Raw genomic sequence first — 19,737 nt, forward strand, 5'->3', positions numbered from 1 at the left:
CCGGCTCCAATGCTGCTTTGCTGTTCAACAATGTCATGCTGCTGAGTGCGGAAACTGACAGGCTCCACTTCTGACCAAGTTCTGACCCCGATGGCTCATTATTGGTGTTCTGATGCCCTCGTGAATCAGATGTCACCGATCGAAAGCACAAGTTTGTGCTATCGGCCAATCATCACAGGTGCCAAAAGCAGCACTATTGATGGGCATTGAGAGGTCCTAGATTGTGACAAAACATTCTGAACCAACTCTTGTGCTGCCTATTTTTAGATTCTTATTTCAGCTACCCTACCCTTATGGCTCACCACTGGACTTTCAGGCACATGTCAGGCCGCCAAACCTCTAGCTAGGCAACGTTGAGCAGGGCGGGCGCGACGTCACCACCTCATCATCGGCGATTGTAGTTCGCATATCGGAGATTATGTTAGATGACAGGATGATAGACTAGCCACAGAAGCTGGATCTCATGTTGATGCAGTTTTGTCTACATTAGACAACAACTTGGTGCAATGTGTCTACATCACCAAAGCTTCAGGTACGGCAATTACCGCTGTTGCTTTTGACTACTGACTTGCATCTAGCCTCCAACCACATAACTTGCAGCAGCCATTGCTGTCATGCATATTCCAGTGGCCCAGGACAGCTGCAATAATTTGAAAGCAAAGCAAGCCGACTCGGCCTCTCATTCGGAACAAGATAAAAAGAAGTTTTTTTAGGGAAAAGGTAAAAAGAAGTTAACGGATTCCTTCTCCTCCCACGGGAAAGACTGAAAATAGTTGCGAGAAAAGGCACGGGGCTTTTTATGACGTTGCAACAAATCTGGGATCTAATCATATTCTGTACAGCTTATATTTACGTCGCTTAATTTACATGTTACATGTACAAATGCAGTCATAAAGTGAAAATCAGCATATATTTACAGATGGTGATATATGAACACCCACCCATGCTCTACCTATATTGACCAAGCGTGCACTACTGGGACAGAATGAAGGCTTCCACCTTCTGAAGATCCTCCGTTTCCTGGATTGCTTCATGGACGAACTTGTTACACGGCGATTCTTGGAAACAATCGGGACGATGCGGTCAGCGCATGAACCCGAAACTGTAGAGAGACCTTGGCCGAAACAAGTTGGCAAAGAGGAACCATGTGGGGGACTCTTTCTTCTGCGCCTCCTGTGGGTCAGGCTGGCCTTTCACCTGAAGGCTGTGGCCTATGGCTTGCCTGATGGAGTCTATTGCCTTCTGATCAACATCCTCTCCTGTGGAACCGCGGACGTAGAACGTGTTCACAGCCATCCTGCCCTTCGTGGTCACCTCTGCTCTTGTGACGGTCAGGCTGTTCTCGCGGAAGATGCGGGTAACCTCAGATAGTAGCCCGACCTTGTCATTAGTGCACAGCTCAAGCTTCACACCCTGGGACAACCAGAACAAGGAAACAAGGTGGTTTTCAATTTGAAGCTGCATGATTAGTAGTTTCGCAGGTTTTTTGGTTATGTGATTCCAGATAAGTGCACGGAATTTTTACCTCGGATACCCTCCGTTCAATGGCTGCTTCAAGGCATTGGATGACTCGCAATCTCTCAGTTTCAGTGTTCATTGGGGATCCATTCACATGCCTTACATAGAATTCCTACAACAGAGAGGGCATCATCCATATAAATATCAAACAGTTTTCTTTGAACCAGAATTTTAATGGAGTAGATCAATAATGTCAATTACTAGTGAGAGACATCCAGATCAGTATACTCACCTGGTATGCCTGATTGTCCTTGGCATCAATGTTGGCATGGAAAACAACATATTGCAGGTCCGTCAGAGTGCAAACCGTGTCGAACAGAAGCTTGGACCTATCCTTGCATCTGATGGTCACCACCGAGTAGTCCTTGTCGTTCCAGTTCCTCACGGTGACATTAGGCCTCTGAGACTGCCCTGGAGCTTGCCGCTGGAGCTGCTCATAGTCACAGTCGTCAAGCATCATCTGGTGCAGCCTTCTCTCTGTGTGTGTGGTGGCGGTCCCTGACGACAACGCCATGGCGGCGCCCCGGGAGAGATTGCCTCCACGGAGCAGGTACGACAGCTTCTCCCTGATCCTCTCCAGCCTCTCAGCGTCCATGACCGCCAGCCCGGTGTCCTCGTCGGTGACCCGCATCACGGCCGCAGCTCGGGTGTTGTGGGTCCAGATCTCAGCGCTGACCACATTGCACTTGAGGCTGGCAAGCACCGCACTGACTTCAGAGAGCAGGCCTGGCCTGTCCGTCCCTGTTAGTTCGATGACATTGTGGTCAGCTGTAGCGGCGACGTCTACTGATCTCCGGCGGGAAGGAATGTATCTTGAATCTGCACCCAAGGACTGCGCATGTTCCAAGAACATCTGTTAATCTTTACTTAGGAGGACACACTAGAGTACAGAGGAGGGAGGCATAATTGATTGGTTGATATGGTTGTATGACCATGCATACCTTTCTGATGTAGTCTTCGATCTGTGAAAGGGTTGCCTCATCTTTGATCTTCTTCCCTTCCTTATCGGTCACATTGAAGACTGAACGCCGCAGCAGGAAAGCAGATTATCGAGCTTGTTTAGCTCTGATTGGTTGAGATAAAAATCACAAAATGGAACAAGAATAGACAGGTGCAATCAGATTACCATCCATGAACCATCCACCATCCGAGGTTATGTAGGCCTTGCTTATGACAAGGTTGAGATCAATGATGACCTGGATCACTTCCAGCAGTATCCCATATTCGTTTGCGCTATCTACCTACAAATTGTAATGTAATACCGTGGAAAAAACAGCAAAATGGTAAATTCCAAAATTGACTGTGGAATTCAATTCAGCAAATTAACCGGAGGAAGGAACATACATACCCTTACAATTGTGGCCTCTGCTGAGGACTCATTGTCGACGACGATCCTGCGGTCAATCGCCAAAACTGACCAGGGTTAGGGGGCTTGACACATGCACTTGCCATCTTTCTTTTCTTTTCTTTTTTTTCAACAGGCAGTGCTGTACTAGGAGATTGGTTATTGCTGTACTAGGAGATTTAGCGGGATGTGGTGAATAATTGAGAGTGCACCTTGGCGGGTTCATCTTACGTATGAAGTTGTCGTATTCGTCGTCGCTGTCCCAAGTAGGGCCGTAGCCTTCATCTGCGGCCACAGCCAGTACAGCCACATGTTAATAACCATTCATCAGCTCCGGCGCAGAGCAATCCTCTCCAAGTACGGTACAGAACGGCAAGAAGCAGAGATGAAAAAAAACATGTGCGGGGATTAATCAAAATTTTATTTTTTTTAACTAACAAAAAAATATAATAAAGAGGAGGAAGGTGTGAACGGAGAGCCGGATGACGATTCGATTAAGGCCACGTTCGTTTCACCAGGAATGAGCTCTGAGAAGAAATCCTGACCGGATTGTTACTTTAATTTATATAAGCTTTCACTAGCGGATTGATTCCTGGCCTCCTAGAGCCGTAACCGAACGAGCCCTAAGGAATCAAAGACGCATGGAATGGAATCATCATGGGTTTTGTAAGCAGCCGTCAGTTCCAAGAAGGCAAGAACCAAGAAGACGGCAAGATACAGAACAGAACAGAACAGAACCTAACCGAACCCTACAGCAGCAGCGCAGAGGAGAAGACGAGGAGTGGCGCCGCAATCCGTCCAGGAGCGGCAGGGAAGATGAAACAGCTAGCAGCCGGCACAGGCATGGCACCACACACAGGAAGAGAAAAAAAAGATTACTGGGGACATTCATCGACAGAGAGTGAGGGAGGGAAGGAGTGACAGATACCCATGGTGGACATGGCAGGGGGGCGAAGAGGCCGCGAAGCCTGCAGCAGCAGGAGAGGCAGTCCTGTACTCCTGCTCCTGCTAGGAAGGAACGCACACGAATGCCTTCCCCTCTGCAGTGGTGGATTGAAGAAGTGCGGGGACGGCCGAACGGGGCGTGTGCGCGCGTGGTTGGCTGGCGGCGAGGCGACCCTAGTCCTAGTCCTGGAGAGAGAGAGAAACAAGAAGAGGGAGAAGAGTAGGTGGCGGAGAAGAGAGGGGTGGCCCGGCCCCTGGCCCTTCTCTCCTGGCAGTTTGGCACTGCGAGCCGGGTGCCCGGGTGTGGGTGTGGGGGTGTGGGTGTGGCGGTGAGGGGAAGAAGGGGAGGCGGAGCCGAGGAGGCAGTTGTTGTGGTGTGCGCTTTCTTTGCCCCTCCCTCGTCCTCTGCTCTCTCCGCCTCCCCTGAAATCTTGGCTGGGATTGGACCACGGTTTCGTCCACGTGCCTAGGTCTTGGCTGGGATTTGCACGCACGGCCCCTCGACTTCTCAGGATTTCTGCTCGCGCGCCCCCTTGAGCGGCTCCGTTCGTCTTATAATCCGACTCTTTCGACTTTTTTTTTTACTAAAATAATGTTTTTCTTTCGTAATAATTTAATCGGAACAATAGCTTGTTTTTTCAGCCAAATTCAACCGGCGAACGGGCCGCAACCGCCACCGCCAGGCGCCAGAAGGCGGGACGGAGGCCGGAGGCGGCACTTGTTGGTCCCTGCTCACTCCGCGCCTCCACGCACGGCACCTGCTACTACTAGCGCATGCCGTCTCTGCCCTTGTGCCGCGTGTTCATCGTCCTTGACGGTGCGGTTTTAGTTTTGGTTTTGGTTTTGGTTTCTGCTTTCTCTTTTCTTTCTACTCGATCGCGCACGGATCGTTGTTTATGAGTACGCCTGTACGTTTGGATAACGAAACGATTAATATAATCAAGACTCATATATTATGGATTGATAAAAAAAACTGCTAGATTATTATTAGAAGACGAGAAAAAATTTAGGTCCTTGGAGAAGTGGATCGTGGGATTCTCAGGCACTATGGGATAGATGAATCAGCAAAACTAGTGATACGAAAAATCAAAGACAATCCTGCCTACAAAAGAAAGAGAAAAAGACATTGGGACAAAAAGAAATAAGACATGTAGCCAGATTTTGATGATCATCGAGCCATTAAATCATGCGAGGATCTCTCCGTCCCCAAATAAATCAATTCAATCCGTGCCGGTCAATTATTTTTAAGTTTGATTAACTTTATAGAAAAGAGTAACAACATATATGAAATAAAATGAGCACCTTATGAAAACATATTCTATGATAAATCTAATAAAACTAATTTGATACCATAAATCTTAACATTTTTTTCTAGAAATTTAGTCAAATTTAAAAAGTCTAACTTAAGAGTTAAGACAACTCTAGAAATCTATTTATTCAGACACAGATGGAGTACTATCTTCATATATTAGCCGGACACTAAAAAACAATAAATCTTGTTCAATTTTGGAATTAGTAATGAATAAAATAAACAAAAGTACAACTATTTTATGTAGCATCCGGTTTTAAGAACAAAATCAGATACACACCATATGTGAGCTCAGGAAGTCAAATCTCACGTATAGCTATAAATAAAGGTAATATCAAAAGATAATGCTTAAATACATAGCGTAATAGTATAAAGATTATAACCTCAGAGTACCAAGGAAGGTCGGCAGGGTTCACTATGAAGCCTTTCAAAGGTTCGTCTAACAAGTTAGGGCCGCTAGGTTTCTGTGCCCTGCGAATGTAGGGCTCCCCTTCTGACAGGCACAATGACGCGCAGCCTATACACTGATGGACAGATGCCGTACTATATTCAACCCGGAACACACCCCTTTTGCGCCACAAAGGTAACCACTAACAAGCTAGAAAAGGTCCTCATACTGAGCTAAAGACAGAGTCATGTAGCCCTCACAGCTGTACTGTAAGTCCTGGATGATCACTTACAGATAAGTCCTTAGGAAGAGGAATCTAGAGCACCATAAAATAGCCCAATGCTCTAGCCCCTTGTTTCATGTTGCTAAAAAGCATCTTTTAGTGTTTATTGCATATACCATTAGTCAAGTTACAAAATCATGGTTGTAGTCGAGCACTAGCAAAGCTACCCAATGCATATCCCAAAGGAGTCAAGGTACAAGTACAAAAGACTAGGATATCCTTAGTGGCAGTTAAGGTAGACACATGCAGTATGAATTAAAGGATTAAAGGTGTATAGGACAACAAGGAAGATCCCATGTGTCGATGTTTTGGACCAGCAGGCCCTCAACCGACTAGTGAAAGTGTACTGCGTGCCCCTAATCCCGGATGGTGATGCAGAGAGACATAAGGTTTATACTGGTTCAGGCAATAGGTGCCCTACGTCCAGTCTGAGAGAGTGATCTTGTATTCCTTGCACCGAGGTGCTTATAGTAGGGGTTTACAAGGGGTTTACAAGCTGGACGAGAGAGGGAGCTTGTCCTAGATCTCCGCGTAGAGTGGCGTGGGTTGCTTGAGATGTTGATCTCGTGCAGTGATGAAGAGTGTGTGTTACAGAGCGTTGTGCGTTTCTTGCTCATGTGTCCATTTTTTTTTCTCTAGAAGCGCCCCCGGTCACCCCCTTTTATAGTCGAAGGGAGGCACGGGGGCCGTACATGGATTTGCTACGTGGCGTTTTGTGAGAAGAGGCGGCATGTCTGAGCCCTGTAGCTCATCACTGTGGCGGCATGGTCGGTGGAGCGGCCTTGTCCTCGGTGCACTAGAGCGACGCGCCGGTCATGCCTGGTCCTGTGCGACGTGGGAGCTCCTGTGGTGGTAGGGCGCCTTCTTCTGTTGGAGGCATGCTGGTTGCTGTATGTTTGACCGGCGCGGAGTGCCGAGGCCAGGTTGATGTGATGGCGTGGGTGTGCTGACTCCGAGGATACAGGAGCTTGGCCTTGTGCGCGACGTGGGAGCCCCTGCAGCTTAACGCAGGGTATGGTGCGTACTGCAGGCGACGTGCCGGTCCTAGAGTGCTGATAACGTAGAGAGCCGAGGCCCAGTCGGTGTAGAGGCTGAACCATCGTGGGGGGCTCAGCGGGCGCGAGTCCCGAGGCTATAGGAGCCCGGAGGCGGGTAGCCGAGGCTCAGAGGGAGCAGTTGGTTTTGTACATCGATTCCGAGGCTACAGGGACCCAGACTTGACTCTCCACGCCGCGCTGTCTTTGGAGCAGGGGTTAGGCAGCACAGTGCAGCACGGGTATCAGTCGTGGGCACAGTGCCGAGCACAGCGGCCGATAACCCCTGCCCCGTCCTGTCCCAGACGGCATGGCGTCGATGTGACTCCCATCTCGTTGGCCACTCCACTATATCAAGCCGTCATTTGGCTAACGTCGCGAGAGTGGTTGGACGCATTGGTTGGATGTGATGTCCTAGTCCGAGGCCTTATGGGCAGGGCCTTGGGCGAGTCGGAGAATCGATACCTCGTTCGAGGCCCTACGCGTGGGCCTCGGGCGAGGCGGAGAATCGGTACCTCATCCGAGGCCTTACGGGCGGGGCCTCGGGCGAGTCGGGGAATCGGTACCTCGTCCGAGGCCTTACGCGTGGGGCCTCGGACGAATCAGAGAATCGATACCTCGTCCGAGGCCTTACGGGCGGGGCCTTAGGCGAGTTGGAGAATCGGTACCTCATCCGAGGCCCTACGCATGGGGCCTCGGGCGAGGCGGAGAATCGGTACCTCGTCCGAGGCCTTACGGGCAGGGCCTCGGGCGAGTCGGGGAATCGGTACCTCGTCCGAGGCCTTATGCGCGGGTGAAAGGTCCTTGTTTGGTTTTGGTAATTGAGTGACAACTTAGGTGGACTAATTGTGTTTATGTGAGATACACAGGTGATTAGTCCACAGGTATATGTGTGTGAGCAACATATGCCATGGAGGTAAAAATGGCTTGGAGATGTTGCAAAGCTCACACATGTGATGATGAAGGAGCTTATTGCACATGAGACATGACATTGAGTCATGTGATCAAGGTGGAGAAGATCAAGACAAGACTTGGCTTGATAGACCGGTTGCAAGCGTGAAGGGCAAGTCGAAGGCTTTGGAGTGATGGACCACGTGGCGGTGAAGCTTGAGCAAGACTTGACGCCGATGGACAATGGCAACGGTGAAGAGCAAGTAAAGTCAAGATCGATGAACCAATAAGATCACGTGATGATATGAAGTGGATCATATCATTGTTGATCATGTTGGTGCATGTGTTGCATCGACGTTGGAGGAGATGGAATGGAATGCGCAAGACAAAGGTATAACCTAGGGCATTTCATTTCACCGGTCATAGGTGTGTAGAGAAGTTTATGACCGGGTTTAGGATAGATGGCCGTACTATCAAAAGGAGCAAACTTGTTTGCATATCGGTCATCTAGTGCCACTCGAGTGATCTAACTTTGCATCGTGCTAGGATCGAGTGGCGTGGCAAGTTGAGTGGCTAACATCCTTTGGGAAATGATTGTGAAAAGCTAACACACATACACATGGTGGTGTACACTTGGTGGTGTTGGCACATTTACAAAGGAGGTGGTGTTTGCAGGGTTGAGATGGATTCGACGCTTTCGGGAAAATGGAATGCCTATTTTCTATTGTGCCGGATGCAAATTCTTGTGGTTGGCACATTGGAGCAAGGGTGAAGAAGTTAGAAGTGAAAACAAGTTGATCACGAAGACACTGGCGTCGGTCAACTGACCGGACGCTGGGTCTGAAAGCACCGGACCCTGGCAGCGTGCGTCCGGTCAAACTGACGGGTCTGCACAGTACCGAGGGTATTGCACCGGACGCTAGTCTGTGTCCAGTCATGGTGGACCGGACGCGTTCGGTCGAAGAAATACGCCTCGGGGAGCTTACTGGAAACGACCGGACGCTGAGGCTTCTGTGTCCGGTCAGTTTTACCGGTGCGTCCGGTCAGAAGATGACCGTTGAGATCGGAAGAAAGCCGTTGAACGCAGGTGACACGTGGCTGTCATCGGGCAACCGGACGCTGAGGTCCAGCGTCCAGTCAACACGACCGGAGCGTCCGGTCGACCCGATTTTTGCCCAGTGAAGGGGTAATGGCTAGTTTAGCCCTTGGGGCTATAAATAGAAGTGGCCTTTGGCCATGGCTGGGCTGAGCACCTTGGGGGACTTTGTGTCCATGCTTGAGAGTGCTTAGGAGCCATCCATCTCACACATACTTGATAGTGATCATCCGATTATGTGAGTGAGCGATTCTAGTGCGATTGCATCATGAGGTTGCATCGAGTGGCACTAGGTGATCGAGTTGCAAGCTGGTGGTGCTTGTTACTCTTGGAGGTTGCCACCTCCTAGACGGCTTGGTGGTGGTCTCCATCGAAGCCCGCAAGAAGTTTGTGCGGCGCTCTGGAGAAGAGCTTGTGAGGGGCATTGTGCTCGCCCCGCGGGAGTCATGAAGAGCAACTTTAGTAAAGCGTGTCATTGAGCTACCCTCACTCAAGGGGTAGGTTCTTGCGGCACTCGACGTGTGGGCTTAGCGGGTGATGCTAATTAGCCACCGAACCACCAAGTGAGCGGTCGACACAACGGGGACTAGCGTGTTGGCAAACACGTGAACCTCGGGAGAAAAATCATCGTGTCAACCTTGTTCTTCCCGTTGGTTTGCATCCCTATTACACAAGCTTGCAATTACTTTTATATATATTAAGCTTGTGTAGTTGCTCTTGTAATTAGTTAGCTTGTGTAGCTTACTAGTTACATTCTTGCTTGTGTAGCATAGAAGTAGCTCCCTTGCGTGGCTAATTTGGTTTGTCTAACCTTGTTAGTCACATTGCTTAGTTTGTGTAGCTAAGTAATTGCGCTCTCTAATTTGGCATTGGTTGCCTTGTTATTGAGCATTGCTAGTGAGCTTAGGTGGCTTTGTGCTTTTGCTTACTAGCATGTGTAGGAGCTCTCTTATTGCTTAAAGTACTAGATGCATAGGTTAGTGTGACCTTGCTCCTAGCATTGGTTAGGTGAGCTCTAGCTAGCCCGGCACCTTTGTTGCTTGATTAGTATCTTTAGAAGGTGCTAGAGAACATTGATAGAGGGGTGTAGTCTTGGCTAGACCGATAGTTATAATTCCGCACTTGTTTCGGTTAGCCGACGCGATTAATTTTAGAAAAGACTATTCACCCCCCTCTAGTCCGCCATCTCAACCCTTCAGCGGGGCCTCGGGCGAGGCAGAGAATCGGTACCTCGTCCGAGGCCTTGCGGTGTGGGGCCTTAGGCGAGTCGGAGAATCGGTACCTCGTCCGAGGCCTCATGGTATGGTTTTGGGCCGAGCCCGCTTCGGGTGAGCCTAGATATTTGTTATTTACAAGGTCTAAGCAATTTTTTCGGTTCTTGCTTAGGGTACACCTTTTTATGGTATCTGACACCATGCTATACTTGCCTTAAAACACCGATCCTTCGGTAAGCTTTAATCTTCAACACTCTTCTTCTTCTTCTTGATCACCACGTATATCTCACCGACTGGACGTAATCATAAAGCACCACACAAACATCCATACAATTATACACAAAGCAACAATAGATCTAAATTAGAACAGTACACCAAACATAAAATCAAGATGAAAAGTTTGGAAAACGAATCTACGTCTCGCTACGAACACACAGACGCGAAAAACACGCTAATCGAAGCTACGGTGAAAAAGATACATCTACCGAAAGATTCGCTCATAGGAGAAAATATAAAACTATTAGCTTCATGTGTTTTAAATATATAAAAACATATATAAGATATTTCATAGAGATTATAATTTAAGTCAAATTTAGATTTGATTTATAAAACTAAAGTGAAATAAATCATATTCTATTTATAAAATCCAGTTGCATAATTGTTATTTAAGATATGATTCAAACCATGAAATTTCAGTATTAGTGACATGATAAACACTGTTACTAACATGTAGATCTTGACGCTATGAATCCAACGCAACTTGAATGGACTACAACGGATCTAAGACGCAGAAGATATGATTTAAACAAGATTTCTTTTAATTGAATAATAGATTAAATCTAATCATGAGTTTTAAAAGTTAAAAACATACTGAACAGTAGCATGAACACATAGATTATGAAATTACGAACCTAACGCAAGTTGAATGGATCAAATCGGAGTTAAAATGGAGAAGTTATGGCTAAAACAAAATCAGTGGCAAATCTGTAAATAAGTAAAAACGTATTTTCAATTTAACCGAAACAAAGTACGCTTTCCAAAGAAGAAAACGGACTCAGGGAAAACATTTTGGACTACGGGTTCAATTATTAAAAAGCATAGCGACTCTTTAGCAATTGTGCCTGCGAACTGTTACCTTCTAATCTGGGATGTTGATCGCGAATCAGACGGTTGTGATTGGTTGGGGCATATGAGGTCGCCAGCGGCTGCATCCAGACGGCGGCGCCATGGCCGGACCTTGCCGGCGACGTCGGCTTCGACGCTTCCAGTCACCATAGGGCACGGGAGGACTACGGGGAGCGAGAGGAGCTCGAGGCGAGCTCGATGGAGGGTTCGGGGGAATCTGGGACGGCACGGTGGTGGCCTCGGGCGCGGTTGGGCGGAGAGGAGCTCGCGGTGGCGCGGCTGTGGGCATAGGCGGTGGCTCGGCGAAGGTGGCTGCAACGCAGGAGATTGGGGTGGAGGCGGCGGGCACGGGCTCGCTATTTATGGCGCTGGCGCGGCTTGGGAGGCACGCAACCGAGCGAGGCAGGAGCGGCGCGGACACGGACTCCTGGGCGACGGCGCAGACTCCGGCTTGGGGACGACTGGAGGAAGGAGACGGGTTGCTGACAAGGCGGCCCTACTTGTCATCGGAAGAAAGGAGAAGAGGGCGTGGGCGACTGGCTGGGCCTGGCCTTTGGCTGGGCCGATTGCTATGCTGGGCCGCGCAACGGAACAAGGAAGCTGGAGGGGGGAGCGGGCTGCGGCCGGCTGCTGGGCTGCCAGCCCACGCGGATGAGAGGGAGGAGGAGACAGGGAGAGAGCCGGGCTAGGCCAAAAGAGAGAAAAGGAGAGATTGGAGTTTTCTTTTTCCAAATATCTTTCTATTTTCTTTTCTTAATTCAAACCAAATTTTAAAACATGATCCAAATCGAATTCCGACGTAGTTTCAAGTATACTTTTTAACTCAAATAAAAGTGAGAAATTTTGATAAGTTTTTAAAATAAATTTTTACAACTTCTTAAAGTCTTTTGTTTTCTAATTCTCTTCTCTTTCTTTTCTTTTACTTCAAGACCATTTTTATTTCATTTGCAAAAGCAATTTTAACCATTTTAAATTTTCAATCAAAACCACTCAATCAAATACATCAAATGCAAGGACATGTATGCACAAACATGTTGCTAAACCTTATGATGAATTTTAATTTAATGAAAAATTTTATTTTCCTATATTTTATGAGCACAAAATTCAGAGATAAATCATTTTATACCTATTTTTAAAAGTGGCAAATTTTGGGGTGTTACAATTCTACCCCCCTTAAGATGAATCTCGTCCCCGAGATTCGGAAGACGTCGACTAAGAGATAGGGATACTCCGTCTTTAGATTCTTCTTTACTTCATCGTGTAGTTCCATTGTCTTAAAATATCCACCTTCCAACCAAGCCTGACAAATCTCTTGATCAGAAGGAAACTCTACTACCAATCTTCAAACATTAATGATTCTGGTCAAGTCGCTTGAACTTGGAATACAATTCTTAATCCTTGGTGTCACCCGAACCTTCTTAGCACAATTTTCCATTGCTAAGAGCATCGGCCATGACTTTTGCTTCTCCAAATGATAGCACTTTTCCAAGTCATAATCCATTTCATTCCAACGAGGATATCACAAGCTCAAGACCAACTTAGTGAAGATGCCCTGTAGATTCTTGTGATCCTCCTATATGTCACGTTTACTTCCAAAAAGACAGTACTTCCATGCTCCACAATGGATAACTCCAAATAACATGTCGGTTAGTTCAACTCACGCTTCCTTAGTTGAGTTAGTGAACAAGCCACTTCTTTTCTTCTTGTATAAGGACACATTCCACACCTTGACAAGGTCCATCATTGTAGATATGAAACTCTCGAATGGATCTGACAAAGCTAATACTTAGGTTTTACTCCAACCTCTTCTTGGATTCCTTCAGTCACTTAGCTGAGGTCTCTTTATCCAAACTAACTTAAAAGCTTCTTTAGTAGCTCTACCAAAATCTTGATGACCTTAGATAAACTTTCCTTGAACCTTTAATCAAACCTTATTGAGACTCTAAACTTCTTTCACATCTTTGGGTGCCACCACGCTTCCGCTGCGCAAACTAGAACGTAGGATACTTCACCTTCCAAATTCTTCGACTTGGCTACCCCTCTTAAGAAAAGGTAAACTAGGGGACACCAAAGTATAGCTTGCATCTCCTTCTAGATCAGTTAACTAATATCAAGATGTTCTGACATCCCAACGATACTCTTGTGTATGGGCAAAAACAAGAAACCTGAAATTCCTCGCGAGATGAAAAATAGCAGTGCAGTAAAATAGTTGTAACTCACATTCTGTTAATCCGATGAAGATACAGCTTATACCGTTGGAAAGCTTATAAAATTCTCCACAACTTCCTTATAGAACACTTTTCCAAATTCTGCAGTTAACTTGGTCGAAAATAGTGCACAATAGAAACTACTTCAGAATCCAAACAGCGCAGATGCATCGCCTTGTGATTTTCATATCTCCACAACCAAAATAGCTATCAGGCTAATTCTTGCGCTCAGAGAAAGATATTGAAGTCTACTATTGTCCAGAATTGTCTCATGATTTTTGGTTGTCCAAGAATAGAGATATAAGCCGAAGAGTGATACTGCTTCGAAAGGACAGGATAGGAAAAACAGAAGAAAACCAAAACCCGACTATTTATTGCACTGATCCTTATACCTTAGGCCTATAAACTAAATGAAATTGTGGGAACACCCAACAAGATCATTGCAATCATTACAAAGATGTAAAACAATCATAAGCATAATGATAATTCAACAAGCAATAAGGATACACAACTCAATCATTGACTTGACTTGCGTTACTATCGTCCTTGTTGTATTAGGGGTAACAATCCTAAGACTCATCTTCAGATTACGCAAGAAGGTGGTGAGGAATAGTTCTAAAAGCATATCAAATCAAGGGGTGAAGATAAGAACAAAGGCTTAAAACATGCATCAAGGAGGAGATAAATATCAAGGATAGATATATAGTAGAGAAGAAAATATCAAGATTTATAGAACAAGGATTTTATAGCAATTTCAAAACCTTAAGACGGCTAATTTTTAACTAGGCTTGTGTTCTACAGTCAGCATTGCTCTGATACCACTTTGTAGCATCGGGTTTTAAGAACAAAACCAGATACACACCATATGTGAGCCCAGGAAGTCAAATCTCACATATAGCTACAAATAAAGGTAATATCAAAAGATAATGCTTAAAAACATAGCATAATAGTATAAATATTATAACCTTAGAGTATAGACAGCGTAAAGACAACTCCGATCTTCAGGCGAAGACTCCAAATCCACAGGGACAACTGACTGGTTGATCACAGGCCTAATTCCTCCAAACTCTAGCAATCTGGTACCCATCCGGGATTTTTATCCAAATAATTGAAAAATAAAACAAGCGTAAGTACATGTCGTACTCAACAAATGTAACATGGGGTTCATGAGGCTCAAAAGGCTGACACTGGTTTAACTGCGATTAGCTTTTAATGAGTCATCTTTTAGCAATTGAGTAGCAACAAGTTTATTCACAAGCCCATATAAACACATGATCAGGTAAACATGAATAATGAATAGCATAAACAATTAACCATTAATAGGCATCTTCATCATCCATATCATTAGTGTTCATCATCTATTCCGTAAGGGTTCTAAGGCCGCTCATGACCGTGAGCACGGTCGATATACCAGTTTTACACTCTGCAGAGGTTGTACACTTTCATTGTGAGTCATGATTTACCCTTTCGCCCGAGGTGATCAGCCTCTTGACCCACTACTAAGGAAGGTCGGCAGGGTTCACTATGAAGCCTTTCAAAGGTTCGTCTAACAAGTTAGGGCCGCTAGGTTTCTGTGGCCTACGAATGTAGGGCTCCCCTTTCGACAGGCACAATGACGCGTAGCCTATACACTGACGGACAGAGGCCGCACTATATCCAACCCAGAACACACCCCTCTTGCGTCATAAAGGTAACCACTAACAAGCTAGAAAAGGTCCTCATACTGAGCTAAAGCCAGAGCCATGTAGCCCTCACAGATGTACTGTAAGTCTTGGATGATCACTTACAGATAAGTCCTTAGGGAGAGGAATCTAGAGCACCATAAAATAGCCCAATGCTCTAGCCCCCTTGTTCCATGTTGCTAAAAAGCATCTTTTAGTGTTTATTGCATATACCATTAGTCAAGTTACAAGATCATGGTTGTAGTCGAGCACTAGCGAAGCTACCCAATGCATATCCCAAAGGAGTCAAGGTACAAGTACAAAAGACTAGGATATCCTTAGTGGCAGTTAAGGTAGATACATGCAATATGAATTAAAGGATTAAAGGTGTATAGGACAACAAGGAAGATCCCATGCTATACTTGCCTTAAAACACCGATCCTTCGATAAGCTTTAATCTTCAATGCTCTTCTTCTTCTTCTTGATCACCACGTATATCTCACCGACTGGACGTAATCATAAAGCACCACACAAACATCCATACAATCATACATGAAGCAACAATAGATCTAAATTAGAACAGTACACCAAACATAAAATCAAGATGAAAAGTTTGGAAAACGAATCTACGTCTCGCTACGAACACACAGACGCGAAAAACACGCTAATCGAAGCTACAGTGAAAAAGATACATCTACCGAAAGATTCGCTCATAGGAGAAAATATAAAACTATTAGCTTCATGTGTTTTAAATATATAAAAAACATATATAAGATATTTCATAGAGATTATAATTTAAGTCAAATTTAGATTTGATTTATAAAACTAAAGTGAAACAAATCATATTCTATTTATAAAATCCAGTTACATAATTGTTATTTAAGATATGATTCAAACCATGAAATTTCAGTATTAGTGACATGATAAACACTGTTACTATTGCGTAGATCTTGACGCTATGAATTCAACGCAACTTGAATGGACTACAACGGATCTAAGACATAGAAGATATGATTTAAACAAGATTTCTTTTAATCGAATAATAGATTAAATCTAATCATGAGTTTTAAAAGTTAAAAACATACTAAACAGTAGTATGAACACGTAGATTATGAAATTACGAACCTAACACAAGTTGAACGTATCAAATCAGAGTTAAAACGGAGAAGTTACAGCTAAAACAAAATCAGTGGCAAATCTGTAAATAAGTGAAAACATATTTTCAATCTAACCGAAATAAAGTACGCTTTCCAAAGAAGAAAACGGACTCAGGGAAAACATTTTGGACTGCGGGTTCAATTATTAAAAAGCATAGCGACTCTTTAGCAATTGTGCCTGCGAACCGTTACCTTCTAATATGGGATGTTGATCGCGAATCGGACGGCTGTGATTGGTTGGGGCATATGAGGTCGCCGACGGCTGCATCCAGACGGCGGCGCCATGGCCGGACCTTGCCGACGACGTCGGCTTCGACGCTCCCGGTCACCACAGGGCACGGGAGGACTACGGGGAGCGAGAGGAGCTCGAGGCGAGCTCGATGGAGGGTTCAGGGGAATCTGGGACGGCACGGTGGTGGCCTCGGGCGCGGTTGGGCGGAGAGGAGCTCGCGGCAGCGCGGCTGCGGGCATAGGCGGTGGCTCGGCGAAGGTGGCTGCAACGTAGGAGATTGGGGTGGAGGCGGCGGGCACGAGCTCGCTATTTATGGCGCTGGCGCGGCTTGGGAGGCACGCAACCGAGCGAGGCAGGAGCGGCGCGGACACGGACTCCCGGGCGACGGCGCAGAGTCCGGCTTGGGGACGACTGGAGGAAGGAGACGGGTTGCTGACAAGGCGGCCCTACTTGTCATCGGAAGAAAGGAGAAGAGGGCGTGGGCGACTGGCTGGGCCTGGGCTTTGGCTAGGCCGATTGCTATGCTGGGCCGCGCAACGGAACAAGGAAGCTGGAGGCGGGAGCGGGCTGCGGCCGGCTGCTGGGCTGCCAGCCCACGCGGATGAGAGGGAGAAGTAGACAGGGAGAGAGCCGGGCTGGGCCAAATGAGAGAAAAGGAGAGATTGGAGTTTTCTTTTTCCAAATATCTTTCTATTTTCTTTTCTTAATTCAAACCAAATTTTAAAACATGATCCAAATCGAATTCCGACGTAGTTTCAAGTATACTTTTTAACTCAAATAAAAGTGAGAAATTTTGATAAGTTTTCAAAATAAATTTTTACAACTTCTTAAAGTCTTTTGTTTTCTAATTCTCTTCTCTTTCTTTTCTTTTACTTCAAGACCATTTTTAATTTCATTTGCAAAAGCAATTTGAACCATTTTAAATTTTCAATCAAAACCACTCAATCAAATACATCAAATGCAAGGACATGTATGCACAAACATGTTGCTAAACCTTATGATGAATTTTAATTTAATGAAAAATTTTATTTTTCCTATATTTTATGAGCACAAAATTCAGAAATAAATTATTTTATATCTATTTTCAAAAGTGGCAAATTTTGGGTTGTTACATTTAAAAAAGATTCCATGTACAATACATACAGCCATACAGGTACCAAGTCGATGTACTAACACAATGCCCTTGTACTTGTCAAGAAAAGTAGTACTCTATGTGGCCCAGACACTATAACATTTAAATTCTCTCTCAAAATGTGTCACTATATATATACAAACATTTAGGTATTATATACCCCATTCAGCTTACCTTATATCTGGTTTGTTCGGCTTTTTTTTATCGGAACAGTGTTTTTCTCTCACAGTATTTTAGCAAAAACCGTGTTTTTCAGCTAGGTTTCGGCCAGCCGAACAGCCCCCCTCACCGACTCAGACTCTCCTGCTCACTGTAGCAAAGTGCTAGAGCCGGATCCGTTTAAAACTGTGAAACAGGGTTTATGTATAAAAATTGTTATAACATCCTGTTGAGTAGCTCCTGTGCCGAGTCACTCACCGCAGGGTCAGCTCTTCACCCAGTATGTAAGGCCTTGTTTATATTGCAAGTTTTTTTACTCTTTCTTCATCACATCAAATCTTTGGACACATGCATGAAATATTAAATATAGATAAAAAAAATAATTAATTACACAGTTTGATTGTAAATTACGAGACAAATCTTTTGAGCCTAGTTAGACCATGGTTGAACAATAATTGTCAAATACAAACAAAAGTGCTACAGTGTCAAATACTAATTCCTAACCCCAATCTAAACAAGGCCTAAAATTGTTCCAGTAACAACAACCTGAGTTGTACTTGACAAGACAAGTATGAAAAGGAGAACAAATTAAAAATGATTCGGGCCACGATTAGTTGCCCGCCGATTCGGCGCCGCCGAAAATCACGTGGCACTGTAGGTACTGTAGCATTTTGTTTGTATTTGATAATAATTATCTAATCGTTGACTAATTAGGCTCAAAACGTTCGTCTCGCAAAGTACAACCAAACTGTACAATTAGTTTTTGATTTCGTCAACATTTAGTACTCCATGCATGTACCGCAAGTTTGATGTGACGGGAAATCTTCTTTTTGCATAGTGTTAAAGTTTGGATTTTGGTGAACTAAACATGGCCTCGGATACTTTCACTATTCTCTGTGTGACAGGGGTCGACAACGACATGTTAGGGCCTGTTTAGTTCCCAAATTTTTTTGCGCAGTACCCATCACATCGAATCTTGCAGCATATGTATGGAGTACTAAATGTAGACGAAAAAAAACTAATTGCACAGTTGGGTGAGAAATCGCGAGACGAAACTTTCGAACCTAATTAGTCCATAATTAGACACTAATTGCCAAATACAAACGAAAATGCTACAGTAGCCAAAACCCAAAAAATTTTGCATCTAAACGCGCCCTTACCATGGGGAGAAAGCATGCAAAAGGATAATCCCTCGGTTCCTAAAAGAATACAACTCTCTAACACAATATCGAGTTAAAGTATATCAAATTTGGCTAATTATATATACAAACATAAATAGGTATAACATCACATAAATATAGTTAGGTTTGTCATGAGATCTATTTCCATAGAATGCTTATTTGGTATCCAAAACATTAATATTTTTGTTTATTTATTTAGTCAAATTTTAGACACTTTAACCAAAAATATATCTAGAATTGCATTCTTTTGGGTAGTACTGTCTCTTAATCTAAAAAAGGAGATAGCACTCTCTCCATCTAGGATCTTCCGTAGTGCCAAGTCAAACAATCTTGAATTGATTAGATTTATATAAAATATATCAATATTTTCATATTAAATATAATCATCGCTAGATTTTTCGTAACATATATTTATTCAGTCATAAAAGTTAATATGTTTTTCATAGCACTGTTATTTGACTTGGACTAAATTTAGAATTGCTTTTTTTACAATGGTAGTAATAAAAATTCATATATCAGGATATGACTAAGTCTAAGTAGGCCACGGGGTGATGAGGAGTGATTGGTTGCACTATTAGCTAGTGCTATACTATTAGAAATGAAAAGCAACACCTACCAGCTTTGTACTTGCTAGGATATTCTGATAGACTTTTTTGTATGACAAGTCCGAGTAGCTAGCATCAGCACTGAAAGGGGCCTGAACGTTGCTCGATGACACGAAGCAGACTCGGAAAATCACTATATCCTTGGAGCCAATCTTACCAGAACATTATTCTGAGCCATTATTTTATTTGTTTATTACTCCCTTCAATTTCCTATAGGATGTCGTTTTGGGTAGGGACATGGTCTTTAAAAAAACA

The 19,737-nt window shown here is 44.6% G+C and overlaps 1 protein-coding gene across 2 annotated transcripts; it reads right to left on the reverse strand.

Moving 5' to 3' along the window:
* Positions 1–773: 773 nt before the first annotated feature.
* Positions 774–3,936, reverse strand: LOC136535751 (ACT domain-containing protein ACR4-like). 2 transcript variants are annotated; one of them, XM_066528170.1, is made up of 9 exons: positions 3,792–3,936; positions 3,602–3,688; positions 3,076–3,148; positions 2,867–2,912; positions 2,645–2,759; positions 2,460–2,539; positions 1,751–2,350; positions 1,526–1,630; positions 774–1,413 (listed from the first exon to the last, which is right to left on the reverse strand). In XM_066528170.1, exons 1-9 carry the CDS (start codon positions 3,802–3,804, stop codon positions 1,084–1,086), a joined length of 1,449 nt encoding a protein of 482 aa, XP_066384267.1. In that variant the 5' UTR covers positions 3,805–3,936; the 3' UTR covers positions 774–1,083. The 2 variants fall into 2 exon arrangements, with proteins under 2 accessions (XP_066384267.1, XP_066384339.1); XM_066528242.1 differs by lacking the exon at positions 3,602–3,688.
* Between the last annotated feature and the right edge of the window lie 15,801 nt (positions 3,937–19,737).

This window comes from Miscanthus floridulus, chromosome 1, assembly GCF_019320115.1.
Source record: "Miscanthus floridulus cultivar M001 chromosome 1, ASM1932011v1, whole genome shotgun sequence".
In the NCBI taxonomy this organism is placed as follows: domain Eukaryota; kingdom Viridiplantae; phylum Streptophyta; class Magnoliopsida; order Poales; family Poaceae; genus Miscanthus; species Miscanthus floridulus.

What these genes read in the sequence shown, in the direction of transcription:
- LOC136535751 (XM_066528170.1), bottom strand. An exon ending in CTGCTGTAGGGTTCGGTTAG is followed by an intron (nt 3,149 to 3,601) that starts GTTCTGTTCTGT and finishes CTGTGGCCGCAG; the next exon opens with ATGAAGGCTACGGCCCTACT. An exon ending in TTGAACGGAGGGTATCCGAG is followed by an intron (nt 1,414 to 1,525) that starts GTAAAAATTCCG and finishes TGGTTGTCCCAG; the next exon opens with GGTGTGAAGCTTGAGCTGTG.